At 57.5% G+C, this 15,596-nt stretch overlaps 1 protein-coding gene across 1 annotated transcript in view; it reads right to left on the reverse strand.

Moving 5' to 3' along the window:
* The window catches only part of CMIP (c-Maf inducing protein), a 238,260-nt gene that overhangs the window by 74,169 nt on the left and 148,495 nt on the right, over window positions 1–15,596 (reverse strand). Inside the window, exon 3 of the mRNA XM_033406408.2 lies at window positions 6,043–6,093. Within this exon, the coding sequence (XP_033262299.2) occupies window positions 6,043–6,093 (51 nt within the window). The remainder of the gene's footprint in view (window positions 1–6,042; window positions 6,094–15,596) is intronic.

Raw genomic sequence — 15,596 nt, forward strand, 5'->3', positions numbered from 1 at the left:
GGAAGCCACGTTCCCAGTGGTGACGATCCCAGGTTCTGGAATCAAACTTGTGTTCAGACCCCAGCTCTGTCACTTAATAGGTGCGGGCCCTTGAGCAAGCAGTTCACCTCTCGGCCTCTGTCTCCGCATCTGTGAAACGGGGCAGCAGGAGGACGTGTCCCCTCCTCAGGGCTGCGGGGATTCAGCGGGGTGGTGCGCGAGGTGCTGGCACCTGCTCAGCACAGGAGGAGCGTCCCGTGACGGGTGCTGAGGCCACCGGCCGCCGTGTGCTGAGGCAGGGCTGGATTTAGGCTCGGGCACGTGTTTTAGGGGATGCGTGCTCTGGGGGATCTGCAGTGGATAGAGCGGGGTAGTCCAGGGGCCGCGGCTGCGGGACTAGAAGTGGCTCTTCCCCTGGGAGTAAAGGTCTCGGACTCCTGTGCCCAAGAGGGAGAGGGAGGAGGGTCCAGGAGGAAGGTCAGAGTGGAGGGTGACAGCTCCCACTGAAGGGTCCCACCCTTCCCCTGCGCAGCTTCCCCTCAGGGAGGAGCATCAGCTCAAGGGCCTTCTGTCCCCTCTGACCCAGCTTCCCCCAGGAATCTCAGCACCAGCGGGGCCTCTCTCCCTGCATGGGACTGGGGGTGGTGGTCCAGCCTTCCCAAAAGGGCGACCCGATGGGAGAGAGAAGTCAGGCTCCCAGGCACGCCCTACACCCCCAGTTCCTCACCTATGCACCGGGGACCCTGGTTGGGGCTCAGCCCAGGGCCTGATGTGGAAGCTAGACTGTGACACCATTGGGAGCGGCCGCCCTTGGCAATGGCCGTCCCCTCATCCATGAGGCGGGGTAGCAAAGACCTTGCAGAACCGCTACTGCAGGCCTGGCGATAGGAGCGCCCCACAGCCTGCGCCAGGCAGGGCCCTCCGAGGACAGACTGCCCACCCCCTCGGATCTTACAGACATGCCACGGGGGCACTGCAGGGGCTGGGTGCCCACTCCCACCCGCTGGCTGCTCTGATAAGGGCGCAGGGGATGATGCTCCCACGGCCCTGGGAGGGCAGCCCTTCTTCACACTGACCCAGTGGGCGAGGTGCTGGTTAGCAATTTCCCCATTTCACAGAGGAGAAAACTGAGGCCCCAAAAAACACACCCCACACCCAATGCACCCATAACACAGTCACCCCCTCGCGCTCACACACACACACACACACACACACACACACAGACCCCACGTTCTTCTCCACCCTCCTACTCTCTACAGAGAATGGGGTGACCAAGTCGCTGTGGCCGCCCCAGGGGCTTGGGAAACCCTGCCTGGGGACTCGGGGAGAGGGCGGCAGCGTGGCCAGGGCAGCAGGCCAGAGGGGATGCGAACCTGGGCTGGGATTTTCCCAGAGCCAAGTGCGTTCCTCTGCCTGGCGGCCTTGCGACAGGAAAACAGGCGGCTTGTGGTCTCACACAGCCTGCTCCCCGCCACGGCGCTCGGTCGGCCCCTGGGGCTGTCGTTGGTGCCCCAGCTTCCCCCAGGGAGAAAATCATCTTGGTTTTCAAGACTTCGGTGCAAGGGCCGAGGAAGCCCTCTCAGGGAGGCAGAAGGCGTCTTTCAGAGCTGGAGGCACCAGAAGCGCCGGCTACACAAAGCGGGCGCTTTTTGGTACCTGGCTTTTTCGGGGGCACCTTATGCACATGTCTCTTCCCAGCCAGGTACTCGGGGCCTTGTGCGCCCAGACGGGCCTGTCCTCACAGCTGTGAGCACCTGGGCCTCTCGGCTTGAACCTAGAAACAGGCCAGCTTCCTGACAGCGTTATAAACACACACTGGACCCTCACAGGCTGCAGCACACTCTGGCTGTGTCACACAAACCAGGTCTGTCCCCTCCTGGCCTCGTACACCCACACAGGCCTGTCCCCTCACAGCCTGACACACACGGGCAGGCCTGTCTCCGCAGGACGTGGCTTCCAAGGTGCATCTGAGTCAGAAATGAGGCCTCATCAACTCAGTACAACTGTTTATGCCTCCATCCCCCCAGGAACTGGCCTCAGGGGCCAAGCCACCCAAACCAAACAGGCCTGGCCTCCCCAGACAGCCCCGAGGACAGCGTGCTCCGCTGCGGTCCCACCCCCTTCCTGTCATTCTCCTCCGGGCCCCAGGCCTTCCCTGCACCTCCCTGATCAGTGCTGCCCAAGGGCGGGAATCCGGGAGGAAGGGCAGAGATGCCCGGAGAGAGGGAGAGGTAGGGAAGGGGGTCCGGGGGGCCAGGATGTTGTGGGTCAAACCCCTGTCCCCCCTCTGGGGGCCCTGGCACCTTGGACAAGTGACTCCGATTCCCTCACATGCAAACGTCAACAACAGACCATTCAGTGAGCTGAGATGACGCTTAAAATACAGAGTCCAGCGCGGAGGGGAAGCTCCCGACGCGCTGTGACGGCCTGTGGACGCACAGAGCTGAGCTGAGGCCACGAGAGCAACGGGACCCCCAGCATGGAGACAGGCATCAAGAGCATCACACAGGTGTGTTACTCAGACTCTGCCTTGTTCAACATCACAACCTGAGGTAGATTCTAGAGCGGTGCTTCTCAAGTTTCTTTTCCATTATCATTCCCCTAAGGAGCCTTTTAAGATATCCGCCCCCGGCCCCCCACCACACACCTTGCCCTGATCCCTTTGAAACTAAATTCTAGACAGTAAGATTTTGTTGAGTAGGTTGAACTAGGAAGGCCACACACCACTGGAATAACTTAAGGTTTTTTAAGCCCCAAAATACCAATTTTGACCCCCTTGGAGGCAATATCACACCTGTGGAGAATGCCCTGGAGGTGTCAGCATAACTGGATAAAAACTCGATAAAGCAACAGGAACGCAGCATTTAAGAGCTAACATTCTTTAAAAATAGAAAAAGTATTCTCTATCTGCGCTGCAGCTACAACAGGGACGTATATGTTGGTATAGGAGAAAAGGTGATAAACACAACATTTAGAAAATTTAAAATTTTGAGGTTGTGGGGTTTCTAAAAGTCCTTAATTTTGGATGTTCTATTGATTCCCCCCCCCCCTTTTAGTTAAAGATAGAGAAAAGAAAAGGAAAGAAAAAGAAAAACCCCAAATGGTTGGTGGTAACTACAGAGGAGAGAGTGGCTGTATCAGGTGGGAGAAGCAGGACACATCCCGAGTGGGCTGAAAATGCCAAAGCTCAGGATCACACACAGCTGGATCAAGGAGGAGAAAGGGCAGCTCCACGAAGCTGTACTGAAATCCACTGTGTGACTATGGGCAAGTAACTAGACCTCTCTGAGCCTTGTCACTTGCTGAATGACAAGGAACAGGAAAGCCCCTGGCCGTGCCTTGTATATTGTAGGTACTCAGTAACCACATATGAATCAATGAACACTTGCTAGAATCTATGCGGACCACAAGATGAGTCACCTATAGAACCAGGATTCGAATCTGGGTCTCAACTCATTTCACCAGCTGGCAGTACCTCAGAAACACCTTATGTTTCTTTGCCATTTTACAAGGAAGGTGAGCACGCCTCCCTCCAATCTCATCAAAACCGAGTGGCAAAGAGCCGCAGAAATGAAATCAGGTCGCTGATACTGAAATATCACTGCCACCTGGTGGCAGCATACCTAAATTATGGGGGGGCGTGTCCAAAGGGAAAAACTGCTAGCATCTTACACGTGCCTAAGACACGAGCAGATATCGAAACAGTGAGAACAAAGGTCACCCTCCTTCACCTGGCAAAAGGGCCACTCACTGCTGAGCATCTGCTGATTCCTTGATATCCTGAGTTTCCGGGATGCTTGCTTTCTTTTCTTTTTTTTTTTTTTTGCGGTACGCGGGCCTCTCACCGCTGCGGCGTCTCCCGTTGCGGAGCACAGGCTCCAGACGTGCAGGCTCAGAGGCCATGGCTCACGGGCCCAGCCGCTCCGCGGCATGTGGGATCTTCCCGGACCGGGGCACGAACCCGTGTCCCCTGCATCGGCAGGCGGACTCTCAACCACTGCGCCACCAGGGAAGTCCTCTTTTCTTTTTAAAAATTCAACTGATTAGATTTAACAACCATACACAAACCAAACACCACCAAAACTGAGTGCAGATATCCAGGTCCTTATGAGAACTGCTAGAAGCCCAGGGATCCCCAGTTCTGTACTTGCTCAATCAACTGTCTGAACCCCACATGCAATCCTTGACGTCTGAATGTGTACATTTCAAGCTTGTCACTCTTAAATCATCCTTCTGGCTGTCACTGATCTCCCGAAATCTGGCTTTCTATGCCCACCATCTTAGTCATCCCTTGTAGCTGCATAATATTCACACATTTCACAAGCACTGCCTTTTAGGTGTTCCCAGAGATTCCCGAAAATGGTTGAAGAAAACGTGGCCCAGGGCAAGGAGGAAAGCAGAGCTCTGTGGAATCCACTAAAGACCACCTCTTCCTTGACACTGATCTCGGCCACCTTTTCAAAGAGGCGTTTCCCCAAACTGTCAAGTAGGCGGTATGTCTCCAAGTACCTCCTGCCCCACCCTGACCTAAGAAAAAGCAAGGCAATCACTTCCTGAGGACCCCCAAGGAAAACACGCATGAACGACAGAAGAGGGAAGCCTCTAAGTAACCACTGTCCGTGGCAGTGAAGCGGCCTTTCCTGCAGGGCCCCCACCGCCCCGTGCCTCTATTCCTCCCTCCCTCTAGACTGCTCCGGCATTTACCTCCCCGGTGGCCCCTGGCAGGTCCTGATGTATGTCCTGCCTGTCCCGGGACACACCTGGCGGCAGAGAGCCAGGCCTTAGGGACGATGTCCCTGCAGAAATCAAGCTCTCAGCAGCACCTGCAGACTCCAAGCAGGCACGTGCCACTTGCCTGCTTAGCTGTCACCCGGGGCCTTCTGCCTGCGTCCAGAAATCCCCAGGAACGGCAACAACCTGGGCCTGAACACTGCCCCAGGCCCTTACCAGCTATGGGAGTTGGGCTCCGGTCTGGCCTCGCCTTCCCTGTATAAAAAATGGGAGCAATGACAACAAGCCGCCTTACGAGGCTGCCGCAAGGGTGCAATAGGCGTGATGGGCCAGCCTCACGTTCCAGGCACACAGTAGGTGCTCAGTAAATGCTAGTCCTTTCCCTTTGCGGCCCCCACTTGGAGACTCCCGTTCAGCCTCTGAGATGGCCACGCTGGCACAAAGGAGAGGACCTGCAGCTGTCGGGGAAAGGAGGGGAGTGGCCCTCTTTGGGACCAGGAATGTAATTTTCCGGGGTTGTATTTCTGTCCTCCGCCCAGCTGTGACGAGAGCCCCTCCAGAGGACGAGAAGAATTCTAAGTGTCCCTTTGGTCATCCCAACACGGCACATGGTCTCAAACCCTGTCCAGGGCCAGCTGCTCGTCCCCCACCGCGCTCCAGATTACAGTAAAGATGACAGCTCAGGACAGGCACCGGTCATCCTAGCCATACCCTGCTGGCTCTGCGAGCCCGTGGGCCTGTCACGCCTTGTTCTAAACTAAAAGGTCAGAAGGCAGGAGAGACAGGGGGGCAGGGTGCGAAGGTCCTGAGCCACGGAGCAGAACGCGGACTCCCCAGGGGGCTGGGAGGACCCTTCTCATAAATCTGGCCCCTGGGTCTTGAAGGTGACCAGTCGGGAGCTAATTCACTGTGTGGATTAGAAGTCCGGGGACCATGCTATGCAGAGCTAGAACTGGGAAATTAGGGCCAAAGGAAGTGAAGCCTCTGGAAATACGGTTGGGCTTCTGCACCTCTGATAAATTTACCTCTGCTGGCGCCTTCGGAAGTTCCTTTCAACCCATCACCTCGAGCCCCTCAGATGAGCCCCTGTCCTGAGATCAGGCAGGCACCACACGATAAGGCTCCTGGGCAAAGTCAAGGGCCAGCCGGGCACAAGCACAGTGTCACCATCGCAAGGGGGAAAGGTATCAACCATCCAAGAGGGAGGTGGGGGGCTTCCACACAGTGGAGCAAAGCCCCTGGGCTGAGCCTCCTAGAAGGCAGGAGACCTCTGCCCTCACGTCTCTGGGTGGCAGACCAGCTCCTCCCACAAGCAAGCGAGTCAGGACTTACCTTCCACTGCAGAGAATGGAACCACTGGTCTCGTAGGTAGCTGTTGGCAGCCTGCAACGAGAAGAACAGGACAGCAAGGTCAAGTCGCCGGCTCGCAGCATTTCAGAGCATTTTACAGGCCAGCATGAGAGCCCCAGCCGGCTCCGTCCTGCAGGCTCTGCCCTGTGGCCCTGCAGAGCCTCCCGAGGCATGCACCAAGCTGAACCCCTTGTGTGTAAAACCAGACCGGAAGTGGTCGCCTGGGGGACTTGTCTGAAATAGACATTGCTGCCACCGGGCGCTTATTCTGCTGGGTAGACACGGGTGCCTGGAAGAGCTTAAACTGTACACATATCTCAACTCATCCGGGATCAGAGAAGGGGCCAGGATGAGTGGGGAAGAGGCGTGTAGGGAGATGAGGATGATAATGTAGCTGCCTGGGTGCTCCCCAAGCCCTGCTCCAGGCACCGGGCCTTTGTTATCCACGTAATCTGTCATCAGCCCTCACGACAGCCCTACGAGGCGGGCAACACTGCGTCTATTTCACAAAGGGAAAAACTGAGACCCCGAGCTCTCACGTCCACTGACCGCACTTAAACCCAGAGCACGGCTTCCAAGCCTGCGGGTTTAACCACTGCACCTCCTGCCAACTGCAGAAAGCTGTGGTAGAGAGCACCCAGCCTTGACCTCGGGCAGAACTACATTTCAAAGCACCGCGCAGGGAGCCAGGCCTTCCCTGATCCACTCCACACCCGTTCAGAGACCTCGGGCCGCTCAGCCTCACGCCGCTCTCACCCCCGGTTCTAGCAGATTTGCTGATGGCAAAAGCAGGATTTACGGCACGTCTGACAGGCCCTAGACGGAGCACTAAGCCCCACGCGTGGACTGGCTCCTCCAGTCCTCGTCAGTCCGTGCTGGGAAGCTGGCACTGTCAGCACCATTATCCCTATGGTACAGATGAGGAAACTGAGGCTCGAGAGGTTAAACTCTCCCACGGGCTCACAGGCAGTAGGTGTGGGGCAGGGCCTGAACCGGCGGTCTGACTCATGCTGAAACCACAGTGTGAAGGCGTTTCAAGTTTGCTGCTGGCCACCCCCAAGGCAGAAATGCAGCGTCTGTTCCCTGCCTGACCCCGCAGCTCCCTGTTTCAAGTCGCCGTGACCCTGATGGGCAAGGGGCTCTGACAGGGCCGGAGCCTCGCCCCAAGCAGGAATGCCCATCTTCTTTTCCTGAGCCACACAGGTGGACACGTGCACGCACGCACAGCGTGTGCAACTTGGGGTCACCCTCGTTCAAGGAGATCCAGGTCTTGCAGATTACCTCCCCCCACTCCCGCCAAATCATCGACGAAATGTCAGCAGCTCGCCCGGAGCAGAGTTTGGGCAAATCTCTGGGCCAGAACGAATGAACCAGTTCAGTGGCCTGTGCAGCCGGGAATCAGGCTCCCGTGAGCAAAGCTCGGAGACTCGTTCCAAACCCTGAACAGATCCACTCCAGCACCTGGAGGCAAGGTGAGTTTGTCTTTCTGCCCCACGTGGGGAGCAGGCTGGGGGACACCCTCCGTGTGATGCAGGAACATCTGCAGCAGCTGAGTCTCCAGCAGACCCGGGTTCAAGCCCCCATTCTGCCCTGGTGTGACCTGGAGCAAGTTCCCTGACGATGCAGAGCCCGTGACACCTGACAGGGGCAGCAGAGGCTGAAGGGGAGTCCACCGCGGGGACCAGAAGCCCCCCTCTGGAGGGTCCATGCCTGGGTCACCTCCTGTCAGTGCTGACCTAGCTGTGCTCTCAGGACAATTCTTGTTCATTAGGGTGACAAAATACATCCCACACTCAGGAGTAGCGGTGCAGATACCAAATGATGAGATAATCCGTGTAAAACGCTTACTCAGCGCGGCACCAGGCATGTGCAAACACTACCAACAGCAGGGAGCCGGCAGCAGCACGGCCAGCGCTGTGTTGATAAATGCGTCACAACAGGCTCTCCTGGATAAAAAGCCCCGGGCACAGTGTGCCTGGGGCCTTCCGTGAATGATGGCATTTGGCCGGTTCCACGCTACCAGGGGCCGTCCCTGGACCAGAGCTGAGAAGAGCTGACCCCGATCGGCTCTTGGGTGCTGGTACAAGCCGGTATGAGCTGGCTGCAGCATGCTTCTGGTCCGCGACCATCTGTCTGCTTTTTAACACACCGACGTAGCCAGAGAGAGGGGAGGTGTGGTAGGTTGAATGAGGGGCTTCCGAAGACTGTCCATGTCCTAATACCCTGGGAATGCGTGACTTTAGGTGCAAAGGGACTTTGCAGATGTCATTAAGTGAAAAACCCCGAGATGGGGAGATGACTCTGGAATCTCTGGGTGAACCAATGTCATCACAAGGGTCTACATAACAGACAGGCAGGAGGTCAGAGAGTCAGAGAGGGAAGTAGAGGTTGGAATGATGTGGCCGTGAGCCCAGGGATGTAGGCGGCCTCCAGAAGCTGGAAATGGCAAGGCAATGGGTTCTTGCCTGGAGTCTCCGAAGGAACCAGCCCTGCGCATACCTTGCTTTTAGCCCAGTGGGGCCTGTGCTGGATTCGGCGCTTCACAATAGTCAGATAACAAATGTGTGTTGTTTTTGTGGTAAATTTGTGGTAACTTGCCACGGTAGCAGTAGGCAATGAATACAGGAGGCATGGCCAGGTTGGTTTAGTGCTGACGTGGATCACTGCATTGGTTCTGAGGGTCCACGGGGAGCCCAGACAGTGCCCACAAGGTGTCACTGGCTGGACTGAAAGACCGAGAGAAGACACAAAGGAAGAGAGAGGAGACAGCAGAGGAGAGGGAAGTGGAGAAGGAGCGGGGGAAGGAGACCCGTGTTCTCCCTCTTCTGCGCCCACTGGGCAACCCAGCATGCTGCCCTGCCGACACGAGTGACCCGTGCGTGACCCCCGTGTGACCATCACTGTATCCCCAGGGCCTGGGGCATGAGGTGCCTGAGAGAGACCTGCTGAAGGAATGAACAAATGAATGAACGAGAGGACTGTAAACTCCCTGAGGGCAGGGTCTCATTTCCAACTCCCTCACTCTGATTAGCGTGGCCAGTAGTACCATCAGGGCTGGTTGCACAAGAACGAATGAACACAAACAAACAATGCAAGAAACAGGAGGGCAATGGTAGTAAGTGGTGGATGCTGACTCCTTTCCCTGCCTCGGCAATCCAGTCCAACACAGACCAGTCTTCCCCACAACCAGGCCCAGCCCTTCCCATTCTGGGGCCTCTCCAGTGTGAGTCCCGGTTAAAGATCTTTTTTTTGTTTTTTTGGCCATGCCACGCGGCTTGTGGGATCTCAGTTCCCTGACCAGGGATTGAACCTGGGCCACGGCAGTGAAAGCCCAGAAGGCTAACCTAAGGGCTAGGCCAGCAGGGGACTAAAGATCTTTAAATGGGCCTCCTGGCCCCTCCCTTGGCCATGTGTGAGCAGGTGATCTGACTGGGCAATCAGAAGCTCCTGCTGGGACTCTGGGTCTCGAGCAAGTGATGTCGAGATGGGGGGTGGGGGGCTGACAATTCTTTATGAAGCAAGGGCTGTGTCTTCCTTTAAAGATGGTTACTGGGCTGGGACACGGCTCCCACACCGGCCTCGGCTCTCCAGGATCCCGCCAGTCCTTCTAGTATATTTCCCTTCCCGCTCGCGATAGCCTGAGTCCACCTCTGCTGCTTGCGTCTTGGAGTCCTGATGGGTCCCCACGGCCCCGCCGGATCCGTTTTTCCCTGCAGCTGTCTCTCCAGAAGGAGCCAGCCAGCTCCCAGAGACACAGCTTCTCCCAGTTACACTGTGAGCCCTCCTGGCACCGCCAGGTCCCAGGGCTCACACGCCAGATGGTTCTGGCCCTGCCCAGAGCTCATTCAATGTGCCCAGCTCGCTGCTGAGCAGGGACAGCTCCAGAGATTTCCTCTCCTGCCCCGTGTCCGGTCCAGCCTTGTCCTGGTCTCACTTGGGTCTGTGTGCCCCGCCTTTCACAGCCGTCTCACTGTCTGGAGGGGAGGAGAATTTCTTCAGGGACATGAACCACCATCTCACCTGCCCTTCGTCATCTCCCCTCTCAGCCTAACCTTTCAGGCAGGACAACCTGCGTTTTCCAGGTCTTTGCTCATGTGGGAGAGTGCGTGCAAACTCCCATCTCACAGATGAGGAAATCGAGTCTCAGAGCAGGTGGAGGGCCCTGCGGCCCGCGCAGGAGTCCGACCCAGCCCTGCCCTGACCACACCATCGCCCCCGTGCCCACCGTTCTTCGAGGGCGCTCGCCCACTTCTCTCTGCTTTTGAAACCCCTTGCCCTCCCCGAGGCCCTGGCCAGGTCCACCCTCCCTCCCCTGCTTCCCAGCTCTTAGAGCCCTTACCCTGCCCACGCCCCCTGCCGGTTATCTGTCCTGCCCACAGGATTAGGAAAGGAGGCAGGATCCAGTGGGATTAAGTGCTGCCTCCGCAGCGAGCCTGGTGTTAAAGAGTCCGCTGAGTGAATTAATTTCAGGCGAGGCAAAGCACAGGAAGCCTGCTGGGGAAGGGTGACGCCACCCAGCTTCCCGAGCCACCTCCCCTGGGAGGCAGAGACACCCAACGTCTCCCGTCCGCCCGCGGGCCCATTCCTTCCAGCTCCACTGGGAGCGGAGGCGGCCACAGTCCCCTCTTCCGCTGCAGGCTCGCTGCACTTTGCAGGAAGACAGAGGCCTTGGCCGTGTTCGTCCACTGTAACAAACGGCTCTTTGATTCAGAGGCTCAAAGGGATTTCAAGGATCACCCAGACCAGGGCTACTGGGTCTTTTGGGGGTTTATGGGAACCTGAAACCCTTTGAGAGCCTGACACAAGCTGTGGACTCGCACCCAAGTAACGTGCACATGTGTACAACCCCCCGCCACACACACACAATTGTGCAAGCAGTTTCAGAACACACCACGGACCAAAGGGTAAGGACCCGACTCTGACCCAACCTTTTCCTCTCCAGCCTTGTTTCTGATGAGGAAACCAAGACCCAGACTTGCTGTGGTCTCATCCGTGTCCTCCCCCAACGTCTCCAGCTCTCCTTCGGGCACGAGGTAGGAATGCACAGCCATGGGACTTGTGTCACTTCCGGTGGAAGCCTTGACGAGCCAGCGCACGACTGAGGAGGTCCCTTCCCCCTGCCCTGCTGACCAGAAAGACTGCAGATGGAGCGTGCTTCCAGCCGACCCATGATGGACATGCAGCAGGAGTGAGAAATAATCCTTTGCTGTTTGAAGCCACTTAGAATTCAGGGCTGCTTGTCACTGCAGCATAACCTAGCATAACCTGGCTTGCTTTGTTTCAGTCTGGCTTTCACACAGTGTGGACAACCCTTCACCCCCTCCCTCAATGCCTGCTGAACTGTTCACCTTTCGTGTCTCACCTGAAATGGCAATTCTCTGGAATGCCTGTCTGAGTGGTGCCTTCCCCCTCGCCACCCTTGACTACATCAGGTGATGACGCCTCACTGAACAGGTCACACTGCCCTGTGATCGCTTGTCTCGCTGTTTTTCTTCCTTTCTGGCCTGTGGGCCCTGTGAGGTCGGGGACCCTGTCTGACTTATTCAACACTGTGTCCGTAAAGCTCAGATAAATGTTTGTTAAATGAAAGTTTGGCTGACTTGTTGAATGAATGAATGAAGGAATGACTGGATGGATACATGGATAAATGGATAGGTGGATGGACAGATGGGTGAACGGACTGATGGATAAATGGATGGGTAGGTGAATAGATGGCTGGCTGGACGAAGCATCGGTATACTCATTCTGTTCACTGAAGAACATTTCATGTGCAGTAAACTTCAAAAGAACTGTCCAGCCTCTACACCCTGTCTTCCCCATGTCATATTTGACGAGGGCTCTAGAAATAATCAAGGCAGTCTTTTCCTGAACACCTACTGTGCACCAGGCGTAGTGTTGAAGGATTTTACATGTAATATCGCTGATGCTCACGGCACCCAAGGAGACAGGTATTATGGGTCCGGTTTCCAGATAAATTGCCGGCCCAGAGAGGTTATCCTGCTGCCCAAGGTTACAAAGGTAGAGAGAGCATGGTAGAGCTGGGCTGGGCCTCTGGTTGGGCTGAGCCCACAGCCTGCTCTCTCTGCAGCTGGGCTCCCAGGAACTGGGCTGGGGAATCTGAAAGCGCCGTGCTGATGAACGGGAAGGCTCCAATCACCAGGAGGCCCCCCACCGCCCACAAGAGGGTAGGCCAGAAGTTTCCTCCAGAAGAGGGGAGGCGACCTGTGGTGTGGCCACCGCATCCTCACAGCTGCGTCCCCTCTCGATGACAGAACCAGAGAGAGGATGCGACATCCCAGAGGGGATGGGTTCATCCTGCTCCTTCCTTTGGCTTGTCTAGTTTTGAAGAAGGATAGGGGCTGCTGAGGGACGTCCGGAATCCCAGCACAGGCATCTATCTCTAAGTGCCTTCCAGGGGAATGGAGAGCGCACTGGGCTGTGCCCGGCCTGGGGGACAGAGTGAGTTTCCGCCGAGTCACCACACTGACGTGTGAAGGGCTGAGCCTGGATGACCCGGCCCCACGGGACACAGGGCCCACCTCTGAGTCCTGAGGGTCACTCAGCGGAGCCCGGATCCAAGCCTGGGAAAGACCCCTGGAAGCAGGCAGGCCTGCTCGGGCAGGCGCCGACCTCTCCCAGTGATAAAGCTTTCGAATACCGAAAGGGCCTCGTTCCAGGCAAATTCTGCCTAATTTCCTCTTCGAAAGTTGCCAAGTTCTCCCTCATTGTTGTATTGTCTCGAGAGGTGAGATAAACAGTCAAGGGTGCACCATGGGTGGGTGAGCGTTCCCAGGTTCGCCTTCCCCGGCCCAACTTCTTAGGGAAAAAACAGCACGTGCTTTTCAGGCCGGAAAGGTCTTTCTCTCTGGCTTCCAGTAAGAAGGGCACCCGCCCTGTCCCTGCCCCTGCTGCCAGCGTTTGGGATCAACAGTTGCCTGGCCTCCTGAGGGGCTTTCGGGAATGTCAGGGAGAAGAGCGGGTCTTGGAAGCCGTTCCAGAAAGCAGCAGCAGCAGAAGCTCGTGGGAAAGGGGGGGCGGGCGGGCCCCCTTGCTCTTGTCCCGCCCAAGAAAAAGCTTGTTTTTCCGAACAGTGGCCTCTGTCCGCTTCTCATCAATGGGTGGAAACCCATCTGGGAGGCAGAACTCCCCGGAAGGTGACGTGCCGCCACCCAGTTCTTTAATCCCCGCTCGCTCCCCGACCCCGCAGGCGTGCAACGAGCACCCCCGCAGGATGCTTTCACGGCACTGTTTATGTACTCGTGGAGATACTCCTCACGGCGAAATGCCAGCCGAAAGGGCATTAAGGGAAGAAGGAAGACAAATAGGTCCTTTCTGCCCCCGGGGATTCTAATAACATGGCATATTAGGGAGCTCACGATGAAATACCACAAAGCATCCAGAAACACACCAATTGGACCCAGGCTGGAAGAAGGCTGGCGCCTTTGCCTGGTGACTCGACCTGCTGGCGTGTTGCTCGGTGTCTCTGAGCAGAGTGGGGGAGGCGTGTCCTCCTGAGAGCGTTTCTTAACCTTCCTTGAACTCAGTGCCCAGGTCAGTTCCCAGGGGTCTGAGTGAGGTACCGAGTCAAGTTCTCACAAAGCAGCTGTGTAAGGACGCTGTGGGCAGAGGGGCAGGGAGAGGGGAGGGAGAGAGGAGGAGAGCGTTCAGTCCAGACACACAGACAGAAGGGCTCAGGTGGAGAGAGAGGCCTGGAGAAAGACACCAGAGGAAAAGAAACTACAAGAGAAGCAGAGAGTGAGGTATATCAAGAGACAGAGATGGGGAGGGGAGGGGAGAGATGGAGAAAGAAGTGTCAAAGAGAGTCAGAGGGAAACAGACGTACGTGGATACGGAGAACCTGAACGAGACAGAGAGACCGGGCACGCTAGGGCAAGGACCCCTGTGACCCCCAGACGTCACCCCTACATAGAGAACGTCTGTGCCACATGCAGCAGGATGGAACCCTACTCAGGGACGCAGGAATGCTGGAACCCTACGGACCCCCCCCCTGCATTCTCAGGCTATTTCCCATGGCGGGAGCGGTGCACGGAGCATGGGGCCAAAATGAAAAGTTCTGGGGTCATATCCTTTGTGTGATGACGGAAACGTTCTCCATCGGCACAGCAGCGGCCGCGGGCCACACGCGTGTCCTGAGCACTCGGAACACGGCTAGGGGACTGAGAGACTGCCTTCTTGACTTATTAACTTAAATTTAAGTGCAAACAACCCCGTGTGGCCAGTGGCTGATGTAGGGACAACACGGTTCACGGCATCTTCACCCTCTGCTGACCAGAAGCACCCAGGTAAAGTGTGGCCTTGACCCCCCGAGCACACCTGGCTGCTTCTCGGTCCTCCCCCGCCCACCCCCCACTGGAGCAGGGAAGGCTGCTCTGTCACGCCACTGCTCTGGCTCCTGTCACGGGACTCAGGACCAAACCAAAGCAGAGGATCCTGCTGACCGTCCCAAGAGCATGGGAGGGACGCCCGGCCTGCCACCTCCGGGCACCACCCCGGGCCCCACGGGACCCCTACCCCGGGCTGCCCCATAACCATACGGACCTCCCAGCGTGGAGCCCATCTCCAAGATGACTCGAACCCGCTTACATAACAAGACGGCCACACGCCACCCATGAATCACAGGAGGGAGAGGAGGAGGGTGACGACAAGAAGGAAGGAAGGTAGAAGCGATGGAAATGACAGTGACGGAGAGACCGAGGCGGCAGGGGCAGGGCTGCACCCACCTGGGCCTCCCCGGGTGGGGGGCGGGGGACGGGCGGGCGGAGGCTGCGAGCGCTTCCCGCCCTGGGTCTGAGTCCCGCCCTGGCTCTGAGTCCCGCTCTGGCTCCCGCAGGTGCCTGGGCTGTGACAGCTGCGCCGTCCACTGGAGCAGGGACCCGGCGAGACAGGGGTGCGGAGCAGCCGCAGGCCCGCCCGCCGTCAACACGTCACGGGGAGCTCTGACGTGAGGCCACCGCGGGACACAGCCCCAGCCGGGCGAGTCATCACAGCCGGCCCATGGCCACCGCCAAGATTAAAGGGACATTCTGGCGCTGCCCGGTGACGTACATCCTCCAAGCCGCACTGCCCCCTGTCCCCGGGGCGAGTGATGCTCAGGTCCTCCTTGGGGGTAGGCTGCCCCTCCAGCCCCCAAAGCAATGAGGCCACCCAGCTGCCTCTACCAGGGGAGCGACCATCACACCCAGGGAGCTGGGGGCTCGGGGCCCTCCCTCCTCCAGCTGGGCTATCTCAAGGTTTCTCTCCGTCCTGCCTGCCCGTGGCACGCATGGATCCAGCACCCTCTGCCCTGCAAACGGACTGATCCCTCTACTGGGCCACCACCTCTTAGGAGCTTTCGGTGACTCCCTACTGCCCCTCAGAATGACACTGTGGCTTCTCCACTCAGCTAACAAGACCTGTATGGTCTGGCTGCGACCCAACAACTCCGGACGCATGGGCAAGGCCCTGCATCCACCTCCCCCTCTTCTCCACGGCAGCGAAGGCCCCCTCCGCCACATTCATGCTTTATACCCCCTTTT

The sequence above is a fragment of the Orcinus orca genome, chromosome 20 (assembly GCF_937001465.1).
Source record: "Orcinus orca chromosome 20, mOrcOrc1.1, whole genome shotgun sequence".
NCBI classification, from domain to species: domain Eukaryota; kingdom Metazoa; phylum Chordata; class Mammalia; order Artiodactyla; family Delphinidae; genus Orcinus; species Orcinus orca.